This window comes from Mauremys reevesii, linkage group 11, assembly GCF_016161935.1.
Source record: "Mauremys reevesii isolate NIE-2019 linkage group 11, ASM1616193v1, whole genome shotgun sequence".
Lineage (NCBI taxonomy): Eukaryota > Metazoa > Chordata > Testudines > Geoemydidae > Mauremys > Mauremys reevesii.
In genome coordinates, this window is record NC_052633.1 from 39,571,097 (window position 1) to 39,599,023 (window position 27,927).

General features: G+C 43.8%; 1 protein-coding gene across 3 annotated transcripts in view; it reads right to left on the reverse strand.

Moving 5' to 3' along the window:
- Positions 1–25,933, reverse strand: part of GORASP2 (golgi reassembly stacking protein 2) — a 39,986-nt gene extending 14,053 nt beyond the window's left edge. The window contains exons 1-3 of one of the 3 annotated variants that reach the window (XM_039495055.1): positions 25,858–25,933; positions 9,923–10,003; positions 7,220–7,423 (exon numbers count right to left, since the gene is read on the reverse strand). In XM_039495055.1, coding sequence (XP_039350989.1) covers positions 7,220–7,363 — 144 coding nt within the window. In that variant the 5' untranslated portion in view covers positions 7,364–7,423; positions 9,923–10,003; positions 25,858–25,933. Of the gene's footprint in view, positions 1–7,219; positions 7,424–9,922; positions 10,004–13,626; positions 13,646–25,032; positions 25,300–25,857 lie in introns of those variants that run through there. The other 2 variants (XM_039495054.1, XM_039495053.1) reach the window with 2 other exon arrangements.
- Between the last annotated feature and the right edge of the window lie 1,994 nt (positions 25,934–27,927).

Below are 27,927 nucleotides of genomic sequence, written 5' to 3' on the forward strand. Positions count from 1 at the left end.
TTTTAAAATAGAAATTTATATCGATGCAGTATTTCAGCAACTCCTCACCAAACAAGAATCACCTCTTCAAAGACTGTGGAGAAAGGACAGCAACTTAGTAACTCTTCTAGTTTGAGGACAAGGTGGAAGAGGTGATATATTTTAGTAGACCAACTGCCGCTGGTGGAAGAGAAGCTTTCGAGTTTACACAGAACCAGACCTGAAGAAGAGCTCTATGTAATCTCGAAATGTTAAGACCATTTTAAAAGCTTTTTAAGACCAGGCACATTGAACTTTTTAAAAACAGAATTTCAATTCCTGTTGAACCCTAATGAAACTGAAGAAATCTCAGAAATAGAATTTAAAAAAAAAAATTAAAACCTCTAACATGAAAGGTTATCTAAGAGTTTCCTGCCACAAAAAAACACACAAGCACTTAGTGTGCTACATATTCATTAAAGGAACTGAATGTTCAAGAACTGAAGGTGTCAACAAAACCAACTCATGAAGCCACTGAGTCAATATATTTTAGTCCGATCCAGTCCTAAAAAGGTGCACCTTCGCCTCCAGTAAAGCTATGACAGAAGGGTATAAAACTCTCTCTGCTCTCATCTAAAATGCACACATTCAAACACCTTGTCTCTATGAGTAAACTGCCACAAACCTAACAAGAACAAAAGAGAAGCCTCAAGAAAAAGAAGTCAATGACAACATCCCCAAGACTTCAACATGGAAGTTAAAACACTGCCTAAATAGTTAGATTTAAAACTCATGTAAGGGCTTGGCTACACTTACAAGTTGCAGCGCTGGTGGAGGCTTTCCAGCGCTGCAATTAACCCAGCGCTGCAACTCCTGGTTGCAGCGCTGGCTGAAAACCCATCCGGGTTGGGGTATAAGGAGTGCAGCGCTGGTGACACCAGCGCTGCTCAGCAGGTGTGGACACTCACCAGCGCTTTACCTGTCCTCCAGGGAATAAGGAGCTATCCCAGAATTCCTGTTCAGCCACTCTGCACATCAGTTTGCACTCTACTGCTCTTGCCTCAGGTGACCCGCCCTTTAAATGCCCCGGGAAATTTAAAAATCTCCTTCCTGTTTGCTGCAGCCAGGTGTGGAGTGCAATCAGTTAATCAGTTACAGGTTACATGTAACCATGCAGCCCCAGCATGGAGCACAGGTGAATTGCAGGACCTCATCAGTGTTTGGGGTGAGGCGTCTGTTCAGGCACAGCTGCGCCCGGCCGTAGGAATTACGATATCTTTGAGCAGATAGCAAGGGACATGCTGGATAGGGGCCATCACTACAATGCAGGGTGAAAGTTAAAGAGCTGCGGAGTGCCTATTACAAAGCCCGAGAGAATCGCAGATCCGGATCCGCCCCACGACCTGCCGTTTTTACTTGGAGATGGACAACATACTTGGGGTGACCCCACTGCCAATCCCAGGGTAACGATGGACACTTCTGAGCAGGCTGGGGACAGGAGGAGGAGGAGGCTGGGGGGAGAGGAAACCGCGAGTGAAGCTCCTGGGATGGGGAAGAAACCGCAGATTCCTGGAGGCATGCAGCCAGGAGCTCTTCTCAAGCCAGGAGGAAAGTACCCAATCGCAGCAGCAGCCAGCAGTTGCAGAAGGACAAGCAGAGGCGGCTTTTATTTTCTGGGTGGAAATGTTTCTGGAGAGGAAGGGGGGTTATGGATGCATGCATGGCAGCGTCTAGATGTGGAATAGCCCGTTGATGTGGTCTATCTAATCTGCTTCAGTTATCTCAGCAAAAGCTTCATCCAGAGCGTGGGCAATATGCCTGCGCAGGTTTATAGGCAGAGCCACTGTGTCCCTTGTCCCAGTGCGCCACTCTTCGGCCGGGGACCATTTCTGAACACAGGCACGCCGCATAGGGTCCCGGGCGGAATCCACATTGCTCTAAAGAGCCCCCGCTGTTCCCTAGTGACAAACATCTTCCAGGATTAAGTCCTGTGAAAATGTTGGGAGACTCTTTAGTGAAGAGATAGGAGATAAGATCACCCTGCATCTGCATCTTCACTCAACCCCTCTAGCACTCCAGATTACGCAACCAGCTCCTCTCACTCAAGCCCCACTCCTCACTCACCATTTCGTGGCTTCTGTTGTGTTTTCCTTTTGGGATAAAGAATGCAAGTGAGAACTTGCAAGTGAGAACTCCCTCAGTGTAACAATTCATGTCTGGAGATAGTGGATACAATGCTGCCCGTGTTAAATGTTGTCATTTCTGTGTGTACAGTGACCTTGACTGGACTGCCCAGATGTTCAACATCACAGAGGCTTCAAAATTTGAGAAAAAATCCCCGAAAGAGCAAAGAGGACATGCTGAAAACTGTTCTTCAGCACTCTGCTACAGAGAGAAAAGAATTGAAGGAGTGGCGAGAGAAAGAAAGCAGGACCCGCAAGAGAAATGCAGTGGCCAAGAGGAAAAGCACGGAGCAGCTGCTAAGCATCCTGGAGCGCCAAGCGGAGTCTATAGAGTCACTCGTTGCCATGCAAGCAGAGCACTACTGTGCTACTCCCCCACCCGCCCCGTCCTTTGTGCCTTGTGCCCCAATGTCAGCTCCAACCACCTTTCCCCAGCATCCAGGCTCTTACCACCACCAGCTGCCTCCAACACCTGTAACCAGCCCTGATACCTACCACCACCCTTACCCTCTGCATTCAACCCCATCACCATGCAGTATATGCACCCTGAAGTGCAGGATTCATTAAACAGCAGTCCAGACATGGCATATGCAAACTTGTGTCTGTACAGTTCACCAACCCACACCCTTGCCCTCTTGTGTTAATGAAATGTTGTGTGTCTGTCTGTCTGTCAAGGAAGTTTTTTTCTTTTCAATAAAACAATTCTTGGCTTTGAAAACAGTCTTTATTATAGCAGATAGTGAAAGACACCTTAGCCCAGTAAAGAAAGAGGCACTGCAAATCATATTATTATTATGGATAATAGAATAACAGTGTAAGCAGTGCAATTCACTCCCATGCAAGGCAGCAAACATTACTGTTGGCTTTCAGCCTCAAATTCTTCCCTCAAGGCATCCCTAATCCTTGAAGCCCTGTGCTGGGCCTCTCTATTAGCCCTGCTCTCTGGCTGTGCATATTCAGCCTCCAGGACTTGAACCTCGGTGGTCCATGCCTCACTGAATGTTTCACCCTTCCCTTCACAAATATTATGGAGGGTACAGCAAGCGCTTAGAACGGATGCTGCTTTCCCAAGTCTAGCTTCCCATACAAACATCTCCAGCGAGCCTTTAAACGCCCAAAAGCACACTCCACAGTCATTCTGCACCGGCTCAGCCTGTAGTTGAACCGGTCCTTGCTCCTGTCAAGCTTCCCTGTATAGGGTTTCATGAGCCAAGGCAGTAAGGATCACAGTGGGCATTTCGACATCCCCTACTGTGATCTTCCTGTCTGGGAAAAAGTCCTGCCTGCATCTTCCTGAACAGGCCACTGTTCGAAAGATGCGTGCATCATGCACCTTTCCAGGCCAGCCTGTGTAAATGTCAATGAAGTGATCCACAAGCGCCTGGAGAACCATAGAGAAATACCCTTACGATTAACGTACTCTGATGCCAGGTGGGGGCCAGAATAGGAATATGCGTCCCATCTATCGCCTCCACAGTTAGGGAAACCCATTTGTGCAAAGCCATCCACAATGTCCTGCACGCTCCCCGGAGTCACGGTCTTTCTTAGCAGGATGCGATTAATTGCCTTGCAAACTTGCATCAAAACGATTCCCACGGTCGACTTTCCCACACCAAACTGGTTCCCGACCGACCGGTAGCTGTCTGGATTTGCCATCTTCCAGATTGCAATAGCCACCCGCTTTTCCACCGTCAGGGCAGCTCTCAATCTTGTGTCCTTGCGCCGCAGAGTGGGGCGAGCTCAGCACACAGTCCCATGAAAGTGGCTTTTCTCATACGAAAGTTCTGCAGCCACTGCTCGTCATCCCAGACTTCCATGACGATGTGATCCCACCACTCAGTGCTTGTTTCCGAGCCCAAAGCGGCGTTCAACGGTGCTGAGCATTTCCGTGAATGCCGCAAGCACTCTAGTGTCAGCAGACAAATCCATATTGATATCATCGCCGGACGCCTCACTGTCACTTTGGAGCTGAAGGAATAGCTCGACTGCCAAACGTGTTGTGCTGGTGACACTCATCAGCAGAGTCCTCAGCAGATCGGGCTCCATTTGCCACAGAAATCGCGATTCACAGAGAGTAACAGAAAGACACTCACAATGGCGCCAAACGCTGCCGGAATGAATGCTGGGATGTGAAGCGATGCACCACGGGGCGCTGGCAAACAGGAAGCGGAATGACCCGCACACTTCCTTCCCCTTCCCACAATACTCAGCGCCAAACGGGACGAGGTGTTCTGTGGGATAGCTGCCCACAATGCACCTCTCAATACAGCGCTGGAAAGTGCTGCAAGTGTGGCCACACTGCAGCGCTGGTAGCTGTCAGTGTGGCCACACTCCAGCGCTGGCCCTTACACAGCTGCATGAGCAGCGCTGTAACTCCCAGCGCTGCAACTTGTAAGTGTAGCCAAGCCCTAAGGATTTAATTGAGACATTGAAATGCTATTGTCACTTAAGACATTAACAATTTCTCCTGCAAGCCCCATAGTTTAGGACCATGTATTTCAGGACAGGAGCTAAATGTTGGTAAATAGAGAGAGTTTTAAATTTTGATTTAAGATTAATATTCATTAGTTGTCCTGTATTAAGGCAGCTCCTTAAAATAGCTTCTTCAAAAGCAAGAGATTTAAAAACTTTTGACTTCCTAGAGTTTGGTTAAAATTGCTTACTTAACCTAAAATGATTTATAAATTGGCAATCAATAACCAGACTGGAATCAACTGTCCTTAAGAACATTACTAAAACATTTTATAAATGGGAAAAATAATTTAAAAATATACTAAGACTGGACTCCCAATAATTTTGGGACTTCTGGTGGTCTTAACTTTCCAAGAACAAAAGCACTCCACAAATAGTTTTAGCTCAGAGGTATGATATTTGGGTATGTCTACACTACCCATGTTACAGTGTGGCCAAGGCAATGCTGTGACGGAGGCAGTGTAGTCATGCATTATCGCTGGGGGAGAGCTTGTTGCACAGGGGTGTGTTTTTTCACACCCCCGAACAACAAAAATTTTAGCGCTGAAAGTGGCAGTACAGACAGCCTTAGTTTAAAGCTTTCCATGAAGAGATAACAGAAATAACTGTTTCACATTCATGTTTCTTTTCCTTTAATAAAATAATGGTATAGTAGATCACAAATTTAATATCAGTCAACAACGTGATACAGTTGTGAAGAAAGCTAATACTCTAAGATGCATTAACAGGAATGTCACATATAATATACAGGAAATAACTGTCCTGATCTACAAAGCACTTGTGAGGACTCAGATAGGAGTACTGGGTTCAGTTTGGGCACCACTCTAAGGATATGAACAAACTGGAGGAGAGCTATAAAATGATAAAACAGGCCTGCACAACATGCGGCCCGCGGAGGCTCACTGTGCGGCCCACAGGGGGATTCTAAATCCCGCGCACACAGAGCTCTGCGGGCAGCCCAGAGCCCTTTAAATCTCAGCTGCGGCCGGGAATCAAAGGGCTCTGGGATGCCCACAGCCGCGGGGAGCCCAGAGCCCTTTAAATCCCAGCTGCGGCTGGGATTCAAAGGGCTCTGGGCTGCCTGCAGAGATTCCCAGCCGCAGCTGAGATTTAAAGGGCTCAGGGCTCCCCGCTGCCGCGGGCAGCTCAGAGCCCTTTGATTCCCAGCCGCAGCTCCAGCGGATGGGCTGGGGCTGGGATTTAAAGGGCTCGGGCTCTCCTCAGTGGCAGGAGCTCTGGGGCCTTTAAATCCCTGCCCCAGCCCCGCAAAGCTCCGGGTTCCCCCAGCCGCTGGAGCCCCAGGCCCTTTAATTTGCCCCTGAGGGCTCCCAGCCACCTCTTCAGCTGGGAGCCCCTGGTTGATTTAAAATCAAGTATCACCTCCCCACCTCTAACCTTCCTTTTTGGCCCACAGCTGTTTTGGTGGGGCGGCGCTGGGGAAGGAGGGTTTGTTTCTGCAGGGCTGGGCGGTGCTGGGGCAGGGTGTTTCCACGGGGCCGGGAGGTGCTGGGGTGGGGAGTGTTTCCGCGGGGCCGGGAGGTTTCGGCCCTCAGCTGTTTTCTTTGGAGTAATGTGGCTCTCCCTGCTTTACGAGTTGTGCAGGCCTCTGATAAAATAAAGATTAGGAAACCTGAGCTATGAAGAAGAGTAAACATGCCCAGCATTTTTAACCTTTGAGAAAAGGAGACTGAAGGGAGGGACCTGATAACTGTCTTCAAATATATTAAGGGCTATTATAAAGAAGATGTTGATCAACTGTTTTACAGGATCACTTAAGGAAGGACAAAAAAGTAGTAATTGGATCAACCTGCAGCAAGGGAGATTTAGATAAGATATTAAGAAAACTCTTTCTAAGGCTGTGTCTACGCTGCCACTTTCAGCGCTAAAACTTTTGTCGTTCAGGGGTGTGAAAAAACACACCCCTGAACGACAAAAGTTTTAGTGCTGAAAAGCACCAGTATAGACAGCGCTTTATCGCCGGGAGTGATAAAGCCACCACCGCTCGTTCAGGGTGGGTTTTTTTTTTTTTTTTTTTAAATCGCCAGGAGAGCTCTCCCCCAGCGATAAAACATGTCTACATTGCCCACATCACAGCGCTGCCACAGCCATGCTGTAATGTGGGTAGTGTAGACACACCCTAATTGTAAGGATAGTTAAGTACTGGAATAAGTCACCAATGGGAGGTTGTGTTTTCCCTGTCATTGGAGGTTTTTAAGAGCAGGTTAGACAAACCCCTATCAGGGATGGTCTAGGTTTACTTGGTCCTGCCTAAGTGCACGGTGATTGATGAGATGACATCTTGAAGTCCCTTCCGGTCCTACATTTCTGATTCTGTAACTTTGGTGACTACTAAGGTATGTAGAAGAACCCCGTGACTAAAATAGTGGGAGCCACATCCCTAAGTTGGCCTACCATTTCTTGTTTCTCTAGACAACCTTTTTAGTAATTTTGGAGATAAGTTACTTGGCACTGAATAGCTAGCCTTCCCACTCCACTGGTGCATGTTTTATTTATTTTCAGCTAAAAATTAACAATAAATGCAATATGGTAAGTTGTAGGCAATGACTTTTTACAGTAGAGAAACCTTTAAAAAAGATTGTACATACCAATACATGCCATACATTTTCATTGGCTCCATCGAAACTGCAGAAACGAATACTCACTCCCAGCAGGCCCTGTCCACCCCACATATTACTGGGAGTTACTGATGTTTCTCTCAGTTCCAGTGTTTTGCTACTGTACACTTGCATTTTTACAGGCTTTTCAACATTTGCTTTCAACAGATCCTTGAGTGTGTCATTGTCTTTATTCTGAAAGTACACATACAAATTACTTTGGTTTATAGCATTTAACAAAAGAAGTGTTCAATTTTATAGCACCAAGTTTGCATTTCAGAGGTCATACAGAGAACACCGAGATTAGGAAGTATTTATTGGATTTCTCTACAGTGGCTTTCATATTAAAAATTTTGAATTCCTCAGCTTCCTATTGAGTAATTTCCTTAACTTCTATATTCACACCTAAAGTTTTGTCTTGATTTTTATACACACAAATTACCCAAACACAAGCAATTCAACATTAAGGAAATTAATTCTTTGAGCTTTAATGTGGTAGGAATCTGGTATTGGTAAGCAATGATTTGTCTTATGCAGTACATAAACATAATATGGTAAGTAATTATTAAGCTTCCAATCACTTTGTATACAAAAATCTTTAACTGTAGGGTTAAAGTGCTGAACAAGCAAAACAGGGGTATTCAACATGATGTATAAACTTACTTTTTGTTTGCTCCAGAAGTGCAGAGTGGGAGTTTCTTCTGGACTTGTGAAAGTAAACAAGCTTTCACAATAGATATTTTCTAGATAGACTAATGTTCCTATAGGATAGTGATATTCAGAGAGATGCTTGCAAGCCACAAGTGGCTTTTTAATGTGTCTCCTGTGGCTTTTTGCAGCACATGATATTAAAACACTGATTTAATTATTAACCAATCAGGATGTTTTATTGCTATTAACCAATTGTAGTTGATAAAAATACTTGGTCAGTCATTTTGCTGTGAGAATAATTATTATAATTAATATATATAATTATTCTCACAGCAAAATGACTGACTAAGTATTTACACATAAATAAAAACTTTCCCCATCATACTGTTTAAATATGAATATATATAGCATAATAAATTAAACAAATTCACATTATTGTGACTCTTAGGTAATGCTGATTGCTAATATGGCTCCTAAACCACTTAGGTCTGAATATCACTGCTATAGGATCTGAAACAGTCCAAGTAATCTTACATTAAATTTGTTTATTCAAAAAACCATATAGAACACACTACTGAGCCCAAATCTAGCTCCAAAATCACTGGAATCCAAAATGACTTGGCTTAAAACATAAATGTTTTTAAAGTTTTTGGGAAAAAAGAGTTGTTCCATAACTAACAGGGTATTGCGAATAGCAATTCAATAGCCAAAAGCTAGCCCTTCCAGATATAAACAATAATCCAAATATTGGACTTCAAGTACCTATTTTCTTTGCTTGCATTGGACTTACGTAGAATGCAACCAGAACTTCACTTTGATCATACAAGCTCCTTGTTATTTCCCCCAGAGGCTTAGAAGTCTTCTGCACTGAAAAGCCTGCGTAGATGCAGTTACGCTATCCTGCATTACAAACCCTAGAAGACGAGGCTCTACTAAGGCTGCCCTATCTCTCCTTTTAGAAGTTCTGATCTTCAATTGCCTGCTATCTCAAAGTCAGAGAGAAGCACCTTGCAGTTCTTCTTTAGTTATGGCAGCAGCATCAAAACAGTGCACAAGATTCACTTCAGTGAGTGCAGAATGCATGAGATCTTATCTGTGGAAAGTTCCATTTACTCTGCATGTCCCACAGGACCTGTTACCCTCTCTGGCAAGTGGCCTGTACCACGATCAAATTACAGATCTGAAAAAGTGAGTTCAGGTACACCAAGTATTCTTATTTTCCCCCTAGTTAAACTCTGCTCTGGCAGAGTTTGAGAAGTCTCAGTGAGATGTAGCCAAGCCTTACTCTTCCACCCTGCCAAAATCCAGTGCCAGAGGGACTCTAATGTATGTTTCACCTACTCTCCTCTCCACAGAAGATTCAGGGTCTGTTAAAATGGGAAGGGACCCTGCTCTGGGGGGGGGGGGGAGAGAAGAGAGAGAGAGAGAGCTTGGATCACTGTATTCGCCTTCATTCCTGTTCAATAATATTTGCATGTCAAGATATCAAACTTCAGCAACTTTGATCAGAGTGGATAAAAACTAATTTTTAAAAAATACAAATCATAAAATGGTGATTGGAAAAATCTAATATACTAAAATGTACAATTAATAGGAATGTGAAAATAATAAGCTATATAGTTGCTTAAATAAATGTATATTTTTATTGTGCACCCTCCCCGGTATCACATCAAATCTAGTGTAAAGGCTCTATTTAGCTGTAAATGAATACTGTTTCAAAGGTTATGTCAATCAACAAGAATGCACCTTTCTTTAGAAAATAAAGAAAGTACAAATGGATGATTAAATGGAGGCGTTCTACTTGGTGATTTAAATCAATCCACCCTGGTTTTGATCAAGACAAATGCTGTTCTTCAGTTTAAGTTTTTTTGCTGAAAGTCAAGCTACTGTGTAAGTGACTCAAGACTAACTTTTTATATATTTAGATTTGCCAATTTAGATAAAACAATTCAAGTAAAATAACTCAAAGTTTAGCAAAAACAGATTCACACAATAAAAATGTATTGCTTACAACTAAACTGCTACAATATGCAATGAACTTACCAATCTCGAACCATTAATAGAAACAATAAAATCAAAGAATGGCTCCAGTCCAGCCCTATGTCCTGGTGAATTTTCTTGTACCTATCAAAAAAGTTATAACAGAAGGGGATTTAGTGGAAAAATTACAATTCTATGGGTATTAAAATTTGTATTTTACAACTATCAACTTCTACTATTGCAAAACATAATTTTAGAAGTCACTGATATATGCACTGATATTTCTCACAACACCCAAGTACAATAGTTGAGTCTCAAAATTTGAACTGCCTTAAAATGTTTGTTGGGAAAAATTCTCAGGTCTTAACAAAATACATAATTAATTTGTTGGGAAATCAGTTCTACAAAGTAGCTACTATTCCTCACCAAAACTGAATTTTATGCTTCTGCTGCTGCAGATAAATAGCTCTCGATAACTGGTAAAATTATGATTCAAAGCCGAACTTTATTCAATCCTGCTTTTTACAAAAAAAATTAAAATCCTTCTTAGCTTGTTCTGTTTTAGCACCATTAGGAGACAGTCAGCACCACATCCTGAAACGTTAGAACTGTGGGTCGGGACTCCAAAGTGGGTTGCAATCCTGTTTTAATAGGCTTCCCAGGCCCGGCTTTAGACTTGCTGGGATCTGGGGCTGGGGCCGAAGCCAAAGTCTGAGGGCTTCAGCCCTGAGTGGCAGAGCTCAGGTATAGCCCCCACACCCGGGGATGAAGCCCTTGGACTTCAGCTTTGGCCCCCCCCTGCCCAGGGCAGTGGGGCTTGGGCTTTGACCCTCCCACCTGGTGTGGTGGGGCTTGGGTGAGCTCAGACTTCAGTCCCCCCTCCTGGGGTTGTGTAGTAATTTTTGTTGTCAGAAGGGGGTCATGGTGCAATGAAGTTTGAGAACCGCAGTGTTAGAATGACCGCAGTACACCTTTAAGCAGGAGGAGAGGGGGTGACATCCAGCTTGTCAAGGGAGAGGGAATAGTGTTTTGTAGGCAGGGCAAGGATGGGGCAAGAGGCTCAGAAGCTGCTGCAAAAGGAGGAGTGGGGTCAGCATGCTGATGCTGACTCACCCCCAAGGACCAGAACTGTTGGGGAGTTGACAAAGGGCAAGCCCAGTGGGACACGCCTCTTTTCTCCAGCCCAGGTGGAGCAGCACATCCTTCCTCCCTCAGAGAAGCAAAACACCAAGTTTGGTCAGGACCGGCTGTGGGCACTGCACTAGCCACAGCTTTCTAGGGGACTGGCCTAGATACAATGGGGGTGGGGTGGGGGGCCCTCCCAGCAGGGGAGGGCTTTGTTATGGGAGTAGGGAAGGGAATTAGGTTAGGATGTCGCAACTCATGATGTAAGTGTGGGGCAGATGTCCACTGCAGGTACTCCATAGAGAAAGGATAAGCGATCAGATAAATGGCTTGGTAAAGGACTTAAAAAGGAGACATTGGTTAAAGGAGCTGATCGGGGAAGGGGGAGGGAGAGATTTGCGGCCCCTATGAGTGGTATAGCAGGGAGCCAACCCCCCCTTTCTTACAGCCCATCTTAACCCATGTTTGGGGGGGGGAGAGATGGTACGGTCCCAGCAACGGGTTGGCTGGGACCCCTGGATGGAAAAAGATAAGAGCTGGCAGAAGCCCTCTGCTTCCCTCCCCCCCTCCCCCCCGCCAGCTCCTGCCTCCCAGACCCTGGCGGGGGGGAGGGAGCCCCTGACCATCCCCGAGACCCTCTGCCCCTTATCCAACCCCTCAGCCCTGGCCTGGCCTACTTAACACGCTGCTCAGAACAGCGTGTCAGAGCTTTATCGCATTGTATGCGAACCCGCGTTATATCAGGTCACATTATATCGGGGTAGAGGTGTATCTTATAGATCAGGGGTTCTCAGCCTCTTTCTTTCTGAGTGTTGTCCCCCACCCCAACATGCTGTAAAACTCCACAGCCCACCTGTGCCACAATAACTGGTTTTCTGAATATAAAAGCCAGGGCCGTCGTTAGGGGGTAGCGAGCAGGGCAATTGCCTGGGGCCCCTGCAAAGCTACATTGCTCAGGCTTCAGCTTCAGCCCCAGGTAGTGGGGCTTTGGCTTTCTACCCTGGGCTACAGTGAGTCTAACACTGGCCCTGCTTGGCGGCCTCCCTGAAACCTGCTCGCGCCCCGTGGCCCCTGGTTGAGAACCACTGTTCTTGACTGCACCCAGGAGCTTGAAATCTGCTCTTAATACAAAATAGAATAACTTTAATCAGAAACTGTGACAAGTATCTTTGTATTTACACAGAATCATGCAGTGCCAATCTAGACTACCATAACTTCAGACCCGAAGAAGAGCTCTGTGTAGCTTCAAAGCTTGTACCTTCCACCAACAGATGTTGGTCCAATAAAAGACATTACCCTCACCTACCCTGTCTCTCTCATATCCCAGGACCAACATGGCTACACCACCACTGCAAATAACTTTAATGAAGATGCTAAATTATTCCTCCAACTGTTCCCTTGAACATGATTCATTTCATCCAATGGTTTTATTGTTTATACTCTACATTCATCTTTCAGAGGTTTGAAACAGTTTAACATTTTCTCAGAATAGGGTTTCGTACTGTGTGTTTTCTGCAGTCCTAACAGAACTGGTGCCATACTGGTGGTTAGTCCTATGTCAGTCTGATAATTGCAAATTTGCTTTACCTAGAGAAATGTGGTTTTCCTAACATGGGCTACCTAGAGTAAAATGTTCTACTATGGAAAAATCGGAGGCTTCCCCATCTGTGACACTAACACCGTCACTTTACCCCCTTCATTTCCACCCTAATGTGTTCATGCATTTTTACAGATTATGCAGACACAAAACTAGAACGTGAAACAGCTTTTTGTAATTGGTGAGTGAGTATGTCAAATCACTACCTACACTCCCTTACTTTTAACTGCAAAATCTGTTCTGATAAGCTTACTTTTTTCGCATGTATCCATTACATTTAAGGTAGTTTTATTTAACTAATAAAAAATTTTAAAAGCTATTTTTGTTTATTTTTTACTGAAATCCAATTTCCTCTCCAATGCAGCTTGACACAAATGAGTAAAAAAATAAGAAATGCATCATTCACTGTTTCCTAACACAATACAATTTTAAAATTAAGACTCTGAATAAATATATGTTAAGCTATATAATTGCTTAATAGAGGTGTATCCCCCTGGCTAAGAAATTAGGATCAAATTTAGTGTAAAGGCTATATTTGGTTGCAAATAAACATGTTTTAATTAGGGCTGTCAATTAATCGCAGTTAACTCACGCGATTAACTCAAAAATTAATCACGATTAATCGCCTTATTAAATACTATAGAATACTAATAGAATTCAATAGAATACTAATTGAAATTTATTAACTATTTTGGATGTTTTTCTACATTTTCAAATATTTGATTTCAATGTACAACACAGAATACAAAGTGTATAGTGCTCACTTCATATTTTTTATTACAAATATTTGCATTGTAAAAGTGATAAATATTTTCCTTTGTTTTTCAATTCACCTCATACAGATACTGTAGTGCCATCTCTTTATCATGAAAGTGCAACTTACAAATGTAGATTTTGTGTTACATAACTGCACTCAAAAACAAAAAGTAAAACTTCACAGCCTACAAGTCCACTCAGTTCTACTTCTTGTTCAGCCAATCACTAACACAAACAAGTTTGTTTACATTTACAGGAGATAATGCTGCCCACTTCTTATTTACGTCACCTGAAAATGAGAACAGGTGTTCGCATGACACCATGGCATTGCTAGATATTTATGTACCAGGTATGCTAAACATTCGTATGCCCCTTCATACTTGGCCACCATTCCAGAGGACATGCTTCCCATGCTGATGATGCTCCTTAAAAAAAAAAAGTGTGTTAATTACATTTGTGACTGAACTGCTTGGGGGAGAACTGTATGTCTACTACTTTGTTTTACTGCATTCTGCCATATATTTCATGTTATAGCAGTCTTGGATGACGAACCAGCACATGTTCCTTTTAAGAACACTTTCACTGCAGATTTGACAAAACACAAAGACGGTAACCATGTGAGATTTCTAAGAGTAGCTACAGCACTGACCCAAGGTTTAAGAATCTGAAGTGCCTTCCAAAATCTGAGGGGGACAAGGTGTAGAGCATGTTTTCAGAAGTCTTAAAAGAGCAACAGTCTGATGTGGAAACTACAGAACCTGAACCACCCAAAAAGTAAATTAACTTTGGTGGCATCTGTCTCATATGATGAAAATGAACGTGGGTCAGTCTGCACTGCTTTGGATAGTTATTGAGCAGAACCCATCGTCAGCATGGAAGTATGTCCTCTGGAACGGTAGGTGAAGCACGAAGGGACATATGAATCTTTAGCGCATCTGGCACGTAAATATCTTGGAATGCTGGCTACAAAAGTGCCATGCAAATGCCTGTTCTCCCTCTCAGGTGACATTGTAAACAAGAAGTGGGCAGCATTATCTCATTCAAATGTAAACAAACTTGTTTGTCTGAGCGATTGGCTGAACAAGAGGTAGGACTGAGTGAACTTGTAGGCTCTAAAGTTTTACATTGTTTTATTTCTGAGTGCAGTCATTTTTTCTATATAACTACATTTGTAAATTCAATGTTCATGATAAAGAGATTGCACTGCAGTACCTGTAATTAGGTGAATTGAAAAAATACTATTTTCTTTTTTACAGTGCAAATATTTGTAATAAAAATAAAGTGCACACTGTACACTTTGTATTCTGTATTCTAACTGAAATCAATATATTTGAAAATGTAGAAAACACAAATATTTAAGTAAATGGTATTCTATTATTAATTGCACGATTAATCACAATTAATGTTTTTAATTGCTTGACAGCCCTAGTTTTAATAGTTTATAATATAAGCTATGAGTCTCACTTTAGGGAAGTAACTAAAAAGTACAAATGCAAAACAAGATTAAAAACAATTATTTAAATCATGGTTCCCTTCTCATTGATTTAAATCATGATCAGAATTAGTGATTTAAAAAAAATCAATCCACCCTAGTTAGCACCACACATGAAACTACAGTGAAATGCCAAGACCTGGCCCTCTCCACTGACACATTAAGTTGTAAAAAACTAGAAAGTACTAGAGGGTCGGACACACACACAAACACACCCTTTTGCAGGCCAAGCACATTGTACACAACAGGAGCTCCCTGCATTACTCTGTTCTCACCAAGCTCCCTGTGATAGGCCTCCCATTCTCCCCCCCACCAGTAGTTCTGGGTCTCCCATTTCTCCTTTCCCCATGCCAATAACTCTGCATACCCTTCACCAGGGAACCCCAATCTCCTCCTGCTAGGAGTTGTGTAGCCCCTCATTCTCCCATGGCTACCATTCCCTCCTCCTCCACACCAGGGTCATTTTCCATCAACCAGGGATTCTGAGTGCCCCCCAGTTCTCCTTCCCCACATGCCAAGGGCTGTGTGTGCTCCCAGGTCCAAAGCCCCCCATTCTCCCCACATGCCAGGGGCTTTGGGTGCACTCACATTCTCCACTTCCTCCAGTCTCATATTTTGTCCTCTCTTTCAGGATGTCAACATTTTTAAAGCTATTGTGAGGATCAGGAGAGATGATACTGGGGGTGATTGTGGTGGGGGTAATTATGCAGGAACGTGGTAATGGCTGTCAGCAGCCAGTTCTTTGATCTACAGACCATTACAGAGGTTTTTGAAACGGCTGCCATTACTAACCAGATGCCAGAGGCTGTATCCTCACCATCCCCTTTCAGTTTTCCTGATTTCCACCAAAATCAATAGGGTTCTGGCCACTGAGCCCTAGTACACTCCCTTAATTTTTTGAATTGATCAAACGCGGCCATCAAAAGTTCAAACCAAAATGCCATTGGATAGAGTGTTAGACCTCACAATGCTCTGCCAAAAAGTGGTTATTCTTCACACAACCTTGACTAGAAAAATCACTGAACATCAAAGCAGCATCTCAACAAGCTTAATCAAAAGCCAGCTAATAATTTGTTTTCAGTTGCAATCAGGTTTCACCATTATCTGAATTGCACAATATAGCAGCTAGTGGCTTGTCTAAAGCACACATTTTAACTTATGAACTTACAGTATGCCTGTATAATGTACACTATGTAGACCTATTGAAGTATGTGTGTAGTGAGAGAATTTTGTTTATTATAAAGATTATGAATAGAAATACTTATCTGGCCAAAAAGTTATTAAATAAAGGAATCAGAAACACTTTTTTTTTTTTTAAGTGCATTAAGAAGACTGTCACACTACAGGAAATTGGCAGACTATTCCTTTAGTAACAGCTGCCTCAGGCCCACAGAAATGTGGTTTGTTGTTGAGACGGACGCACTCAAGGAACCAGTAGGGTGCTGAGCATGGAGCTCTGTAAGTCATGATTCAATAGTGAAATAAGCAAGCCAACAGGTTGGTAAAAACAAACATAGCCAACCTGTCAGGAGGCACCGAACAACTGGCTGTGGGAGATATGTACATGGGAACCACTGGAAGCATTTCTGTGTCTATCGCTGGTCTCAGATTGCCTCTGCTTTCCCCACCTCTCCTTTGCAGAACTGCACTTAAACGTATTGTACTCTGGGCCCACCTCAGAATGCCAATATGCTCACTTCCTCACTCCAGACCAGGGGTCTCAAACTCCCGGCCCGCGAACCTCCTCAATGTGGCCCACGGGGCTCCAGCAGTTTTAGGGCTGGGTCTCTCCTTTGGCCCCACCTGCCGCCCCCGGGCGCACCCCACTCAGGGGCCCTGGCAGTGCAGTGGAGCTGAGCAATGTCTGCCTGCTCGCTCCAGTGGCTGCCAGCCTCTCCCTGCAGCCCAGAGATGGGGCAGGGCTGTGTCTCCGTGCCCTGCCCCGAGTGCCCCTGCAGCCAATGGGACACTGTGGGAGCTGTGCCTGGAGGCAAAAGCATGTGGAAGCCCCCGGCCCGCCCTGCCTTGAAGTCCCAGGTAAGTGCTGCACCCCTGACCCTCTCCCAGATACTGCACCCACACCCTCTCCCCACACCCCCCCTCCCACTCCCACATTCCCTCCCAGAGCCTGCACCCCCTTCCCCAGCCCCCAAACTCCCTCCCAGAGCCTGAACCCCAGACCTCCTCCCCCACCCAAATTCCCTCCCAGAGCCCAACCTCTCACCCCTTCTGCATCCAAACTCCCTCCCAGAGCCTGCACCTCAATCCACTATCCCGACCTCCTCCCCCACCCAAACTCCATCCCAGAGCCTTAGGCAGGTGGGGGGTGGAGTTTTTTTGGGGGTGGGTGGGTTTTGAGTGGCATGAGTGACATTGGCCCGATGGGAGGATTTGAGGACTGACACTGGCCCTAAGATAAACTGAGTTTGAGACCCCCGCTCCAGACAATCATCACTACTCATTTCAATGCAGGCTTACGACTTATCTTCACTAGCTAGAAAATGCCTGTTCTTTACCTTGGGGTAACCAAGATGCATGAGCTATCCCAAAGTAAAAACCACAGTGAAGCCAAGGAACTTCAGTTTTTCCACACATTAAACTAGGTGGAGTCAGAATTATACCCACATCAGGGGTTAAATTCATCAAACTGACTTCATAGTAAAACTAAAGTGCTTTGTTTTCATTTTGTTTTTACATTGAGATAGCTCACACGTGTTAGCCACCCTAACATAAAAAGCACACCTATTTTCAGCAGCCAGGATAAGGCCTTAGAGAAGTTTACTCAAGTTGCTGAGCTCATTTCTCCACACTATGCAGAAGCCTCTCTGTGATGGTGATGAACTTTTTATTATAAGGGTATGTATGACAGAATGGTCAAGATTTGCAGTTCTGGATTTTTAATGTTAGGCTTCTAAATCCATATAGCTACACCTAAACCAGTCTGATTTTCAAAGGTGTAAAGTCCTTACAGCTATCACTCTCATCAATGGGAGCTACAGGCATTCAGCACCCTTGAAAGTCAAGCAATTTATATAGATTCCTAAGTTTGGATTGGGAGCCTAACTTCATGTACCCAAGTTTAAACATTTTAGTTCAAATCCATGGACTGTAAGTCATATTCAGTAGCAGAAAGTTTGAATTGACTTTTACAGGGAACCCTGTTAAAGTAGTATCCAGTTTATCACCTGCAAGACACTGAAAGTAAAGCAAAAAATTTTGTAGCTTTGTAGGCTGTAATAAAACTATGTATTGCTTGTATTAAAAGCAATTTGTCTGAGCTGATAGGGTCAATTTTATCTCTGCCAGCTTTTTTACTGCACAGTACACATTTTTTACTTACATGGTACACATTTTTATTGAATTCCTTTATGAAACACCTAATTTTCAAGAGAAAAAGCTTCATAAGTGAATTGATCTAGAGATTTTAAGAAAATAAATCCCCATACTCAGCACTGAATTTCATTCAAAGTACAGTTCATATAGACTGGCCTTTTAAAAAGTGACTTTCTACAACCATCTATTTGATGCCTTTCTATAAGAAAACAAAGAAGCATTGAAGTTAAAAAAAAATAGAAAGCTCTTCCTAACTCATGGGACTATTCTCTGATTCCGTTTGCACCATGGCAGGGAAAAAAGTACTCTAATATAGTAACCTGTAAATCACTTGAGGCCAACTTAAATATCTTTATTTGCTACAAAGAAATTGGTTGAATCAATACAACCACATATCCAAATTGATTACTCGTGCAAGGATACAGAGCAACTGTAATAAAATGGAGAGAATATATTATTTTCAGACATTTACTCTCCATTTCATCTTGAAAGTGTAGAAATGAATGCATAATCAAAACAGAAAAGACTGTTGACTTAATTAGCTAAGTGCACGAAAGAAATTAGAAGCCTGACACTGTTTCCAGGGAAAAGCCACAGTAGGCATTCCAATAACAAGACAAACATCACTGGGGAGAGGTTACAGAGGTAAATAAGGTTGAATATTGTCAATGTGAATGGGGTTAATAAATTAATAAATCTAAGGGCATGTTATACAATCAGCAAATACAAAGCTAATGGCAAATGTGAGAAAGTTTCCATTCCTAGAGGGCATACCAGAGAAGAGAAATTTTCCAACAAAAGGTTGGTTCATAAAGCATACTTGGGAAAAGATTACTTAATTTAATGGTAACACAAGGAAATTTAACCCCAAGTTAACTACCATATATACTCGTTCATAAGCCGAATATTTTTGGTAAAAAAATGATGCCTCAAAGAATGGGGGTCGGCTTATAAACAGGTCTACATCAAAATATGATGATTTTAAACTCTAAGGAATCATTGAATTGATTATCTAATACAGGGATCGGCAACCTTTGGCATATGGCCCGCCAGGTGGCGGTCCACAGGTTCAGCTGATCACAGCTCCCACTGGCTGCAGTTCGCCGCTCCAGGCCAACAGGGGTGGCAGGAAACGGCGGCCAGCACATCCCTCAGCCTGCACGGCTTCCTGCCGCCCCCATTGGCCTGGAGCAGCAAACCGCAGCCAGTGGGAGCCGTGATCAGCTGAACCTGTGGACGCGACAGGTAAACAAACTGGCCTAGCCCGCCAGGGTGCTTACCCTGGCAGGCCGCAAGCCAAAGGTTGCTGATCCCTGACCTAATACATTGTAGTTTTGTTTACCTGGAGCATCTCCACGGACACAGGGAGCTGAGGGGCTCCATGCCTGCAGACACTTCAAGTAAACAAAACGTCCCGACCCACCAGCGGCTTACCCTGACGAGCCGGGAGCCAAAGTTTTCCAATCCCTGAAATATAGGGTCAGCTTATGAAAGGGTCATACAGTTTTTGCTATTTTTACTTATCCATTTTGGGGGGGGGGGGTCAGCTTATAAATGAATGGGCTAATGAACGAGTATATATGGTACTTTAAATTATGTAACAAATTTATCACATTTGAGGATTCTCTCCTCACCATAAAAAGAAAAAAGTTACAATATAATTTTTAGTTTTAAATTTATATTCCTGGACAGCCCTAGAAAGACAATCCCCGGCAATGTTTCCCACTTAGCATGCATATGAACAGATCATTTCCCCCCTCTTGTGCTTGAGTATTCAATATATTCAAATGCCTATATTTCTTTTTCCAGGTGTACAAATAATAAGGCTTATAATGAAAATACTACATTAAATATAGCAGAATCAGCAGGAACCACCATAATGAAATACAAAAGGCATTTTAGATCATCCAGCCACCCCTTTTCCAAGGATGCATACTCCCAATACTTTTCCAGTCTAGTTTGAAATGGCCTGAATAACGGTGCTTCTACCAGTCTTCTTGGGAGATTATTTCATAGTCTATAGGTCTCACCATAAGGCAGTTTTCCCAGATACTAATCTTAATATTATTTTTGATTACTTTCCTCCCATGACTTCCAGTCAACCCTTAGGGCCATTCTAAACAATCCATTGGTTTGTTTGGTTTTTTTAACATCCTTCTAACTTTTCTTCCTCTTTAGTTATTCACCCAAACTACACTTACTTTCTTTTGAATCTCCTTCATAAATTAATTCCATCATTCTCACTAACACTATCAATCACTTTTTGTTTCTCTTTTCTGAAGTTGCTCCAATTTATCAACATCTAATTGAGACAAAGCCGTCTACAGTCCAGTATTCCCTCCCTATGGCCCTATCTGAACTGAATCCATAACAGAAGGCACCTACAGTTCAGCTTTTCATACTTTGCCCTACTCTTTTATTTAAACAAAAAAAATTGAGCTCAGGGAAGATAAGTTAACAAAAAACACTTAACATTTTAGGTCTCTGCAAGCTGGCCCATGCAGGCAGACCCAACGAAGTCAATAGGGTTATGCCTGAACAAAGCTCATTGCAGGATATGGGCCTTAAAACATTCATTTTAGAAAAAATATTTCTAACAGAAAAAGCTCTTCAATATTTCCTGTCACTGTATATTACACATCTGTAACTAAATCATTCTATTACTGTTGTGAAAAGCTTCCATTTGATTTTTCCTATACAGCATTAACCTAAACTCCCAACTACATAGAAACAAGGACAGAGGTTTCATTTGATCCTGAGGTCATGTGCTATTTAAAGAGGTTGTTTGTTTTTTTTAATACAAGTTTGACCACAGTAGCAAAGAAAGTATGTTATGGTGTCTTCAGAAGAAGACACCAACCAAGAATAAAAATGTGAGAAATACAAAAATAGGCTCAGGCAGACATGATAAACTGAATTTACACAGTGATGAGACATCCATATTTATGCCAAACCTCATTATCCTGAATTTCTGACATGCCTCTACAGATAACATTACATACAAATGTTAAACAAAATTTATTTCAATTTTGCTGTTTGAAGATACTATACCAAAATTGAATTAAAATGAAGTGCCTACCTGACTAGAAACAAAACCTGTCACATTTAAACAAGAGTGCAACTCCAATAACAAAGTGGATTATACCACATGGATGACAGTCAACAATTTGTTCGTGTTCTTTAATCAGAGGGTAAATTAACCTATGAACTAATACTGATGTTGCAGTTTTAGAGATGTACAGTAGTAAATTGTGCCTGATAGTTATACTGTGCCCTTCACTTAGGCTGATCCTAAAGCATGTCTTTTTTTTAAAAGAATGATTCCATATTGAACATACCAGGTTTCCTCCTCTCAAATTCCAACCACCTCTGGCATGAAACAGCAGCCTTTCTATACTGAAATACTAAATTGTTTCAGTAGGAGAAATGACGCATACACCAAATTGAATCCAGCATGGAAAATTTTAGGTACACAGAACACAATTACCCATATTGAGATTTGGCCAGTGCTCCAGGGTTTTTCAGGGGATTTTCATGAGAAAAGAGGATTCACAGTTCTTCTGCAAGATGACCCTGGCTCAGCATAGTATTCAACATATACTTCTAGAAACACCTCCTTTTTACTGGGGCACTGGCTCAGTACAAAATCACCACCCTGTAGCTCAAGTTTACCTTGGATGCTTCTGAGCTAAGCAGGGTTAGACCTAGTCAGTTAGCAATATGGAAAAGTTACATGAGATCATATCTAAATGTGGTATGGCTGCAGGCCATATAGTTAAAGATATCAATGGATGATATTCCAGTCCCTTCTGATTTATTTTAAGGGTATATACTCCATAAGTACAATGAATACAAGGAAGTCCCCTTTATATCAGTCAGGAATTCTCTCATACAGTAATTACCAGTAACCTTCAGTATCTCTGAATTTCTCCCATCTATGGAGAAAGTGGAATTCTAATAAGACACGGTACCAAAAGCAAGCATACCATGTGAACAAAAGTGATGCCCCTGTTGCTACCGCCCATGGTAGGGTTCTAAAGTAAGCTTTCCCAAAAATCCTAGTAGTGAAAGGCCAAGTTTGCTTTCTTATCACTAGGTAGCATTTGCCTGATAAACTTCTCACACCCTGTGCATAGCAGCTACTTATTGTATCAATGTTCACAGCATAACTCCTCCAGCAAACAGATACAGGTGCTGCCCAATGTACCAGGTACATGGTTCAAAAGCCATCTTCAGAACTACCCCATGTTTCTGGCATACCCTCTACAGTGTCAATGGTCCAGTGGAAGTCTGTATTTGACCACATTGATGAATATAAACAAAGGATTTTGGGAAAAAAAGAGGAGAGAAATATGAAGGGATACTAAGAAACTGCAACTGTAGCTGTAGTTATCCAGAGTTTCCCTCCCTGCCTGGAAGATACAGATTGTATAACAAAGTAATTCTTGTACTGCTTGCTCACCATTTTCCTTTCTGAACTTTCCTTAATCTGCCAGAGCCTATATAAATCATTTTAATAACAAATCAATTAAATTTTAAAAATCATAGAGTCAATTTCCAAGTAAGTATCTGATAAACCCATACAAGCATAATCTAAACCACAACAGCTAATCAGAACAGAGTGATCTGAATTATGGAAGAAAGTCACAAATTTGCCCCTTTAGCAGAAATTCAGTGTATTAATCTTTAGAACTGTGCATAATTATTTGAACATTAAGACAAGCACAATACTATGGAAGCAAAGGACAAGTGAAGTCAGAGTAAGGCCACCCATCCTCCTTAAGCTTTTTAACACTACAATCCTTACAAGTGCCTACAAACAGACATAATAAAAATGTCAACTTTAAGGGTAAGTACTGAACATCTGTCCCCATGCCAACCGGGCTATGAGAAGAAATAAGCATATTCAGCCCCCGCACCCTCCTGTGGTCATCGCATATCCAGCCTTGTGGTGACTAGTTTGCACTTCTCTACTTGACAATTCAGCTTGCAATATGTTGTTATGTCACAGCAACTAACGAACCCCACTGGAGCAAAAAGCTAGCCTAAAAGGGAACAGGCAACTGGAAACATTTTGTTTTAATATTTGGCATGTTTTGGACCAAGCAGTTGTGCATTATGTTATAAATTTTCCCTCCTCGTCCTCCCATCTTCTGAGATTAATTCCTATCCTCAATTTACAATGGTACCTTGAAGATATATGTAAGTGGATCGTGTGTCTTTGCCCTCCCCCTTTCTCTTATTTATGCTATGTAAATTTGGCACCTCTAATTACTATGTGTTGTCCAAACTATATTATGCTGTCATGTTGTCTCTGTTTAGTTTACTTATTACTTTACAGAGAATAAAGACTGTTGTTCTCGCCTAAAGAAAGGAATAGCCTTAAATTGTGAAGAAAAGAACATTATAAAAAGGCTAGAAATAAGGGAACAACAATTAGTAATATACCAAGATTCCAAGCTGTATAAATATCAGAATATGTCTCCACCGACTAAAATGTGATAATTAAAATACGGAACTTGATGAAAAATGATAAAATGTTCTGGGGGTGAGTGTTTAAAATAGACAGTTTTCTTCCCTTATGAAAACAGGGCCTTTTTAAAAAAGTGTTCTGCCATTGCTAATTCTGCTTCAGCTCCATTGGTGTTTACAACTTTGGGAGCTCTTGGACACCAACCTGCTGGTGTTTTTAAACATTGTGTTCATTAGACTTGGCCTGAATAGGGCTTTGTGACAGCATTAAAAATGCCAGTAGCACATCCACACTAAGGCTCCTAACATTATCAATAGTCAAAAATATTTAGAAAGGTTCCCTAATGCAAATAGGTCTTAGAGGCAAGATGTTAGACAGCAATCTTGACCTAATGAACACCTTCTAAAACTCTAGTCAAGACAAGTTAGCATGTTCTAAAGTACAGTTTAACTAGCTGAATTAAAGCCTGGGGGAACCTAGGGTTGAGTGCGACCAGCTAACATGTTAAAACGACAGTTTAAGATTTTAACACAGTAAAGACATTTTTTTTCCTGTTGTCTCTGAACACAACCCCAAAGGGAGCATAACATCATACATTGCTTACACAATGAAGGACAAGCAAGGGGTAAGTGGTTAGTTATCCTACCAATAGCTTCTACAGATGTAACGTAGATACAGTATCAAGACATCAGAATGTATGAAGTTACATCGTTTTCTTATATAACTACCGTTTTATTCTTCCATTTCTTTCGCAGTAATAGAAAGGACACTGAGTTCTCAAAGAATGAAAGACTGGGTGCTGCGTGTCACCGCAGATGGTTTTTTGAATTTCTGTACTATCAGAAAAGGTATTGCTGACGCTGGACATGGACAAGCCATAACAAACCCTAAGCTGGGGGGCAGAGTCATCTTCACGTTTAAACAAACACAACGCAGTTTTTGCGAAATCGTGTCGCAGTCACAGGCAGTGTTTTAAACTCAAGCGGCAACGTGCGGCTCGGATCTCAGGAGACCCCCGTGAAGGTCTGGGAGGCAGATCGCTCCTGTAGTGACCGCGCAGCAACTTCCTCTCTGCCCGCCCCTGGCAGGCGGGCCAGTCCGGCGGCTCCACACACCTGGGCCCGGAGGCGGGCGGGGGAGACCCGAGGCAGCAACTCACAGAGCCGGGGCCGCCCGAGAGAACCGGGCACGGGGGGGGGGGGCGCCCGCTCCCTGCCGCTCCCGCCACCTCCTCCCGCCCAAGGGGCCAGCGAAGCCAGGCCCGCGCGTGAGAGACGCCCGCCCGCCCGGACGCCCTGCCCGGAGCCCGCCGGCCCGAGCGGCGCGGCTGCAGTTAGGCCCCTTGACGAGGCGGGCCCGGCCCCGGCTCCGCGGGCTGCCCCCGGCCCGGCGCGTACCCGCAGGACGTGGTAGCCCTCGGTGCCTCCGCCGGGGATGTCCACGCTCTGCGAGGCGCCCATGGCTCCGGCCGGCGGAGGAGGCGGCGCTGCTCCTCACAAAGCGCCGCACTAGGGACGTGGCACTCTCTCCCTCAGCCCCGCCCCTGTCGGGGAGGGGGAGGCGCGGGGGATGCTGGGAGTCACAGGCACCAGCCATCGGCTCCCGGGACAGCGCCACCTGCTGGGTCTCGCGGGCACCAGGGCCGGAAGGGGCCCGGGCTGCGCCGTGGTTTGCGGGACAGCCGGAGCGTCACCACCCTCTTCCCGCCAGGGCGTCCGACGGTGGCCGTCGCAGGACACTCTTGTCACGGAGCAGCGCGCCCCCTAGCGCTGGCGGAAGGAAGTGGCTGCCAGGCTGAACAGCGGCCTCCCCTAGCCCCGCCCCGGGGTGGAGTGTCTCCGCCCGCCCCGCCAAGCAGCCCTGGCGTGGCGGTGGGTGGCCCCCGCTTCTCTCACCGGCCACCCCAGGGAGGGGCAGAGGGGGGAACGGAATTGGGCGCCTGCCTGCACCCCCCAGCCCGCTTTGCCGGGCTCCTCCTCAGGCCGCCCCCTCGCCTGTGACGTCGAGATAGGGCCTGGCCTTTCCCGGCCGCTGCGCTCGCCGTCCCACCCTCGCCTCCTGGCCCAGCTGCATAGGGTTCGCCTCTGCTCGCCTGCAGCCCCCCACCCAGCCCCAGGGACCCCATCCCAACCCCGCTCCCGACCTCCCTCGCTCTCGCTCTGTCCGCACAACACACACGGTTGGGCTTTCCCAGCTTAAAAAGAAACCGCCCTTGGCCGCACCTGCCTCTCCAGCTACCGCCCGGCACCTTTCTCCCTTTCATCGCTAGCTCCCTTGCCAGGCCCTGCCCTGCTCTCCCGGCGCTGTCTCCAGTTCCTTTCCTCCAATCTAGCTTCCACCCCTGGCAGTCTGCGCCAAGGCCTCCAAGCACCTCCTGCTGGCCGAGCTCTGTCTAGTTCTCATCCTCTTCGGCTTTGACAATGGAATTGTTGTTCCAGGAATTTTGAGTCTTTGTGTAATGCAAAGTGGAGTGGCACTAGTAGCAAAAGCCATGTTGTATACACAATATTTCTTCAGCACCCATAATTGTGCTAGGGCCATTACAAGAAAAAAGAGATGGTGTGGGCCTTGCCCAGAACATTTTACAATTTAATTTGAGATATGATACCACCAATCTAGTCTAACATCCAATAGGGAGGAGATGGGGAAGGACAAAGTATATGTGCTCATCTTGATGTTTAGATTAAAAGTGTTTTTTAAAATGCTGGCTCATGTCTTGCTTGTATTGTGAAAAAGAGTTTTGAAGAGTAATCTAAATAAAGGGAGTAGTGAGTTGGCAAACCTGGATTGGAAAAGGACTGAGCTCCCAAATATCTGAAAATCCCCCAGTTTGGTAGTATCTGCATTTTCAGGTAACAATTACATCTGCAATAAATGTTGGTAAAATATTACTCTAATTGAAACAAATGGGAGTTTTACCATTGACTTCAGTGGGGTCAGGAGTTCATCCTAATTAGCAAAACTGCAGTGAAAAATCAAATTAAGTTTGGACATTTAGAATAAAAGTAAAATGTAGTCAACCCATCATAAATTTCCATGGTCTGAAATTTACTTAATACATATTAAGTTACAGTAGAACTCAGATGGTAAGGCCTATAGATGCACATGAATATGAAATTGGTAAGGGATAAATTGTTCACTTTTAGAATCAGAAACGTAGGGCTGGGAGGGACCTCAAGAGGTCACCCAGTCCATCCCCCTGGATTGAGGCTGAACCAAGTATACTAAAACCATCCCTGATAGGCGTTTGTCCAACCTGTTCTTAAACAGCTCCAGTGATGGGACTGCCTCAACATCTCTTGGTAACCTATTTCAGTTCTTAAACTATCCTTATAAATTAGAAAGTTTTTTCCTAATATCTACCCTGTACCTATCTTGCTGGAGATTAAGCCCATTACTTCTTGTCCTGTATTCAGTGGACATGCAGAACAATTGATCACTATTGTCTTTATAACATCTCTTAAATGTATTTGAAGACTGTTATCAGGTCCCTCCTCAGTCTTCTTTTCTCAAGACTGAACCCCTTTTTAATCTTTCCTCTTAGATCAGGTTTTCTAAACCCTGTATGATTTCTGTTGCTCTTCTCTGGAGTCTCTCAAATTTGTCCACATCATTCTTAAAGTGTGGCACTCAAAACTGGAAAGAATACTCTAGCTGAGCCCTCCCAGTGCTGAGTAGAGCAGAACAATTATTTCCTACACCACACTCCTCCGCTGGACTCTTTCCAATTTTTCCACATCCTTCTTGTAGTGTGGGGCCCAAAACTGGACACATTACTCCAAATGAGGCCTCACCAATGTTGAATAGAGGGGAATGATCACGTCCCTCGATCTGCTGGTTCACTCCCTCTTGGGCACCTGGCATTGGCCGCTGTCGGTAGACAGGATACTAGGCTGGATGGACCTTTGGTCTGACCCAGTATGGCCATTCTTATGTTCTTATATAAGGACTTATGGATACTGTTGTGGAAAATCGACCATAAGATTGATTTTGATCAGACAGCTTGAGGCTCCTTTATTGATTAATCAAACATGCATGCATGGGGGAGTCAGCCAAGGCAGCCGAATGACAGATAAAATGCGAGAGCTTATATAGGATAAAAACCACAACAATTACATATACTTCCTTAAAGGTTTACATCCATAGAAGGAATAAAGCCAAGCAAGCCTTTCCTGTTTTTCCTTACTTTTGCCCTTTGCAGTTTCTTGCTCTGTCACCTGGCAGCTATTAATCATAAGCTGTTACAAATGGTTAGTTCTGCTTCTATAGTTTCTACAGTTAGGTCTGCTTTT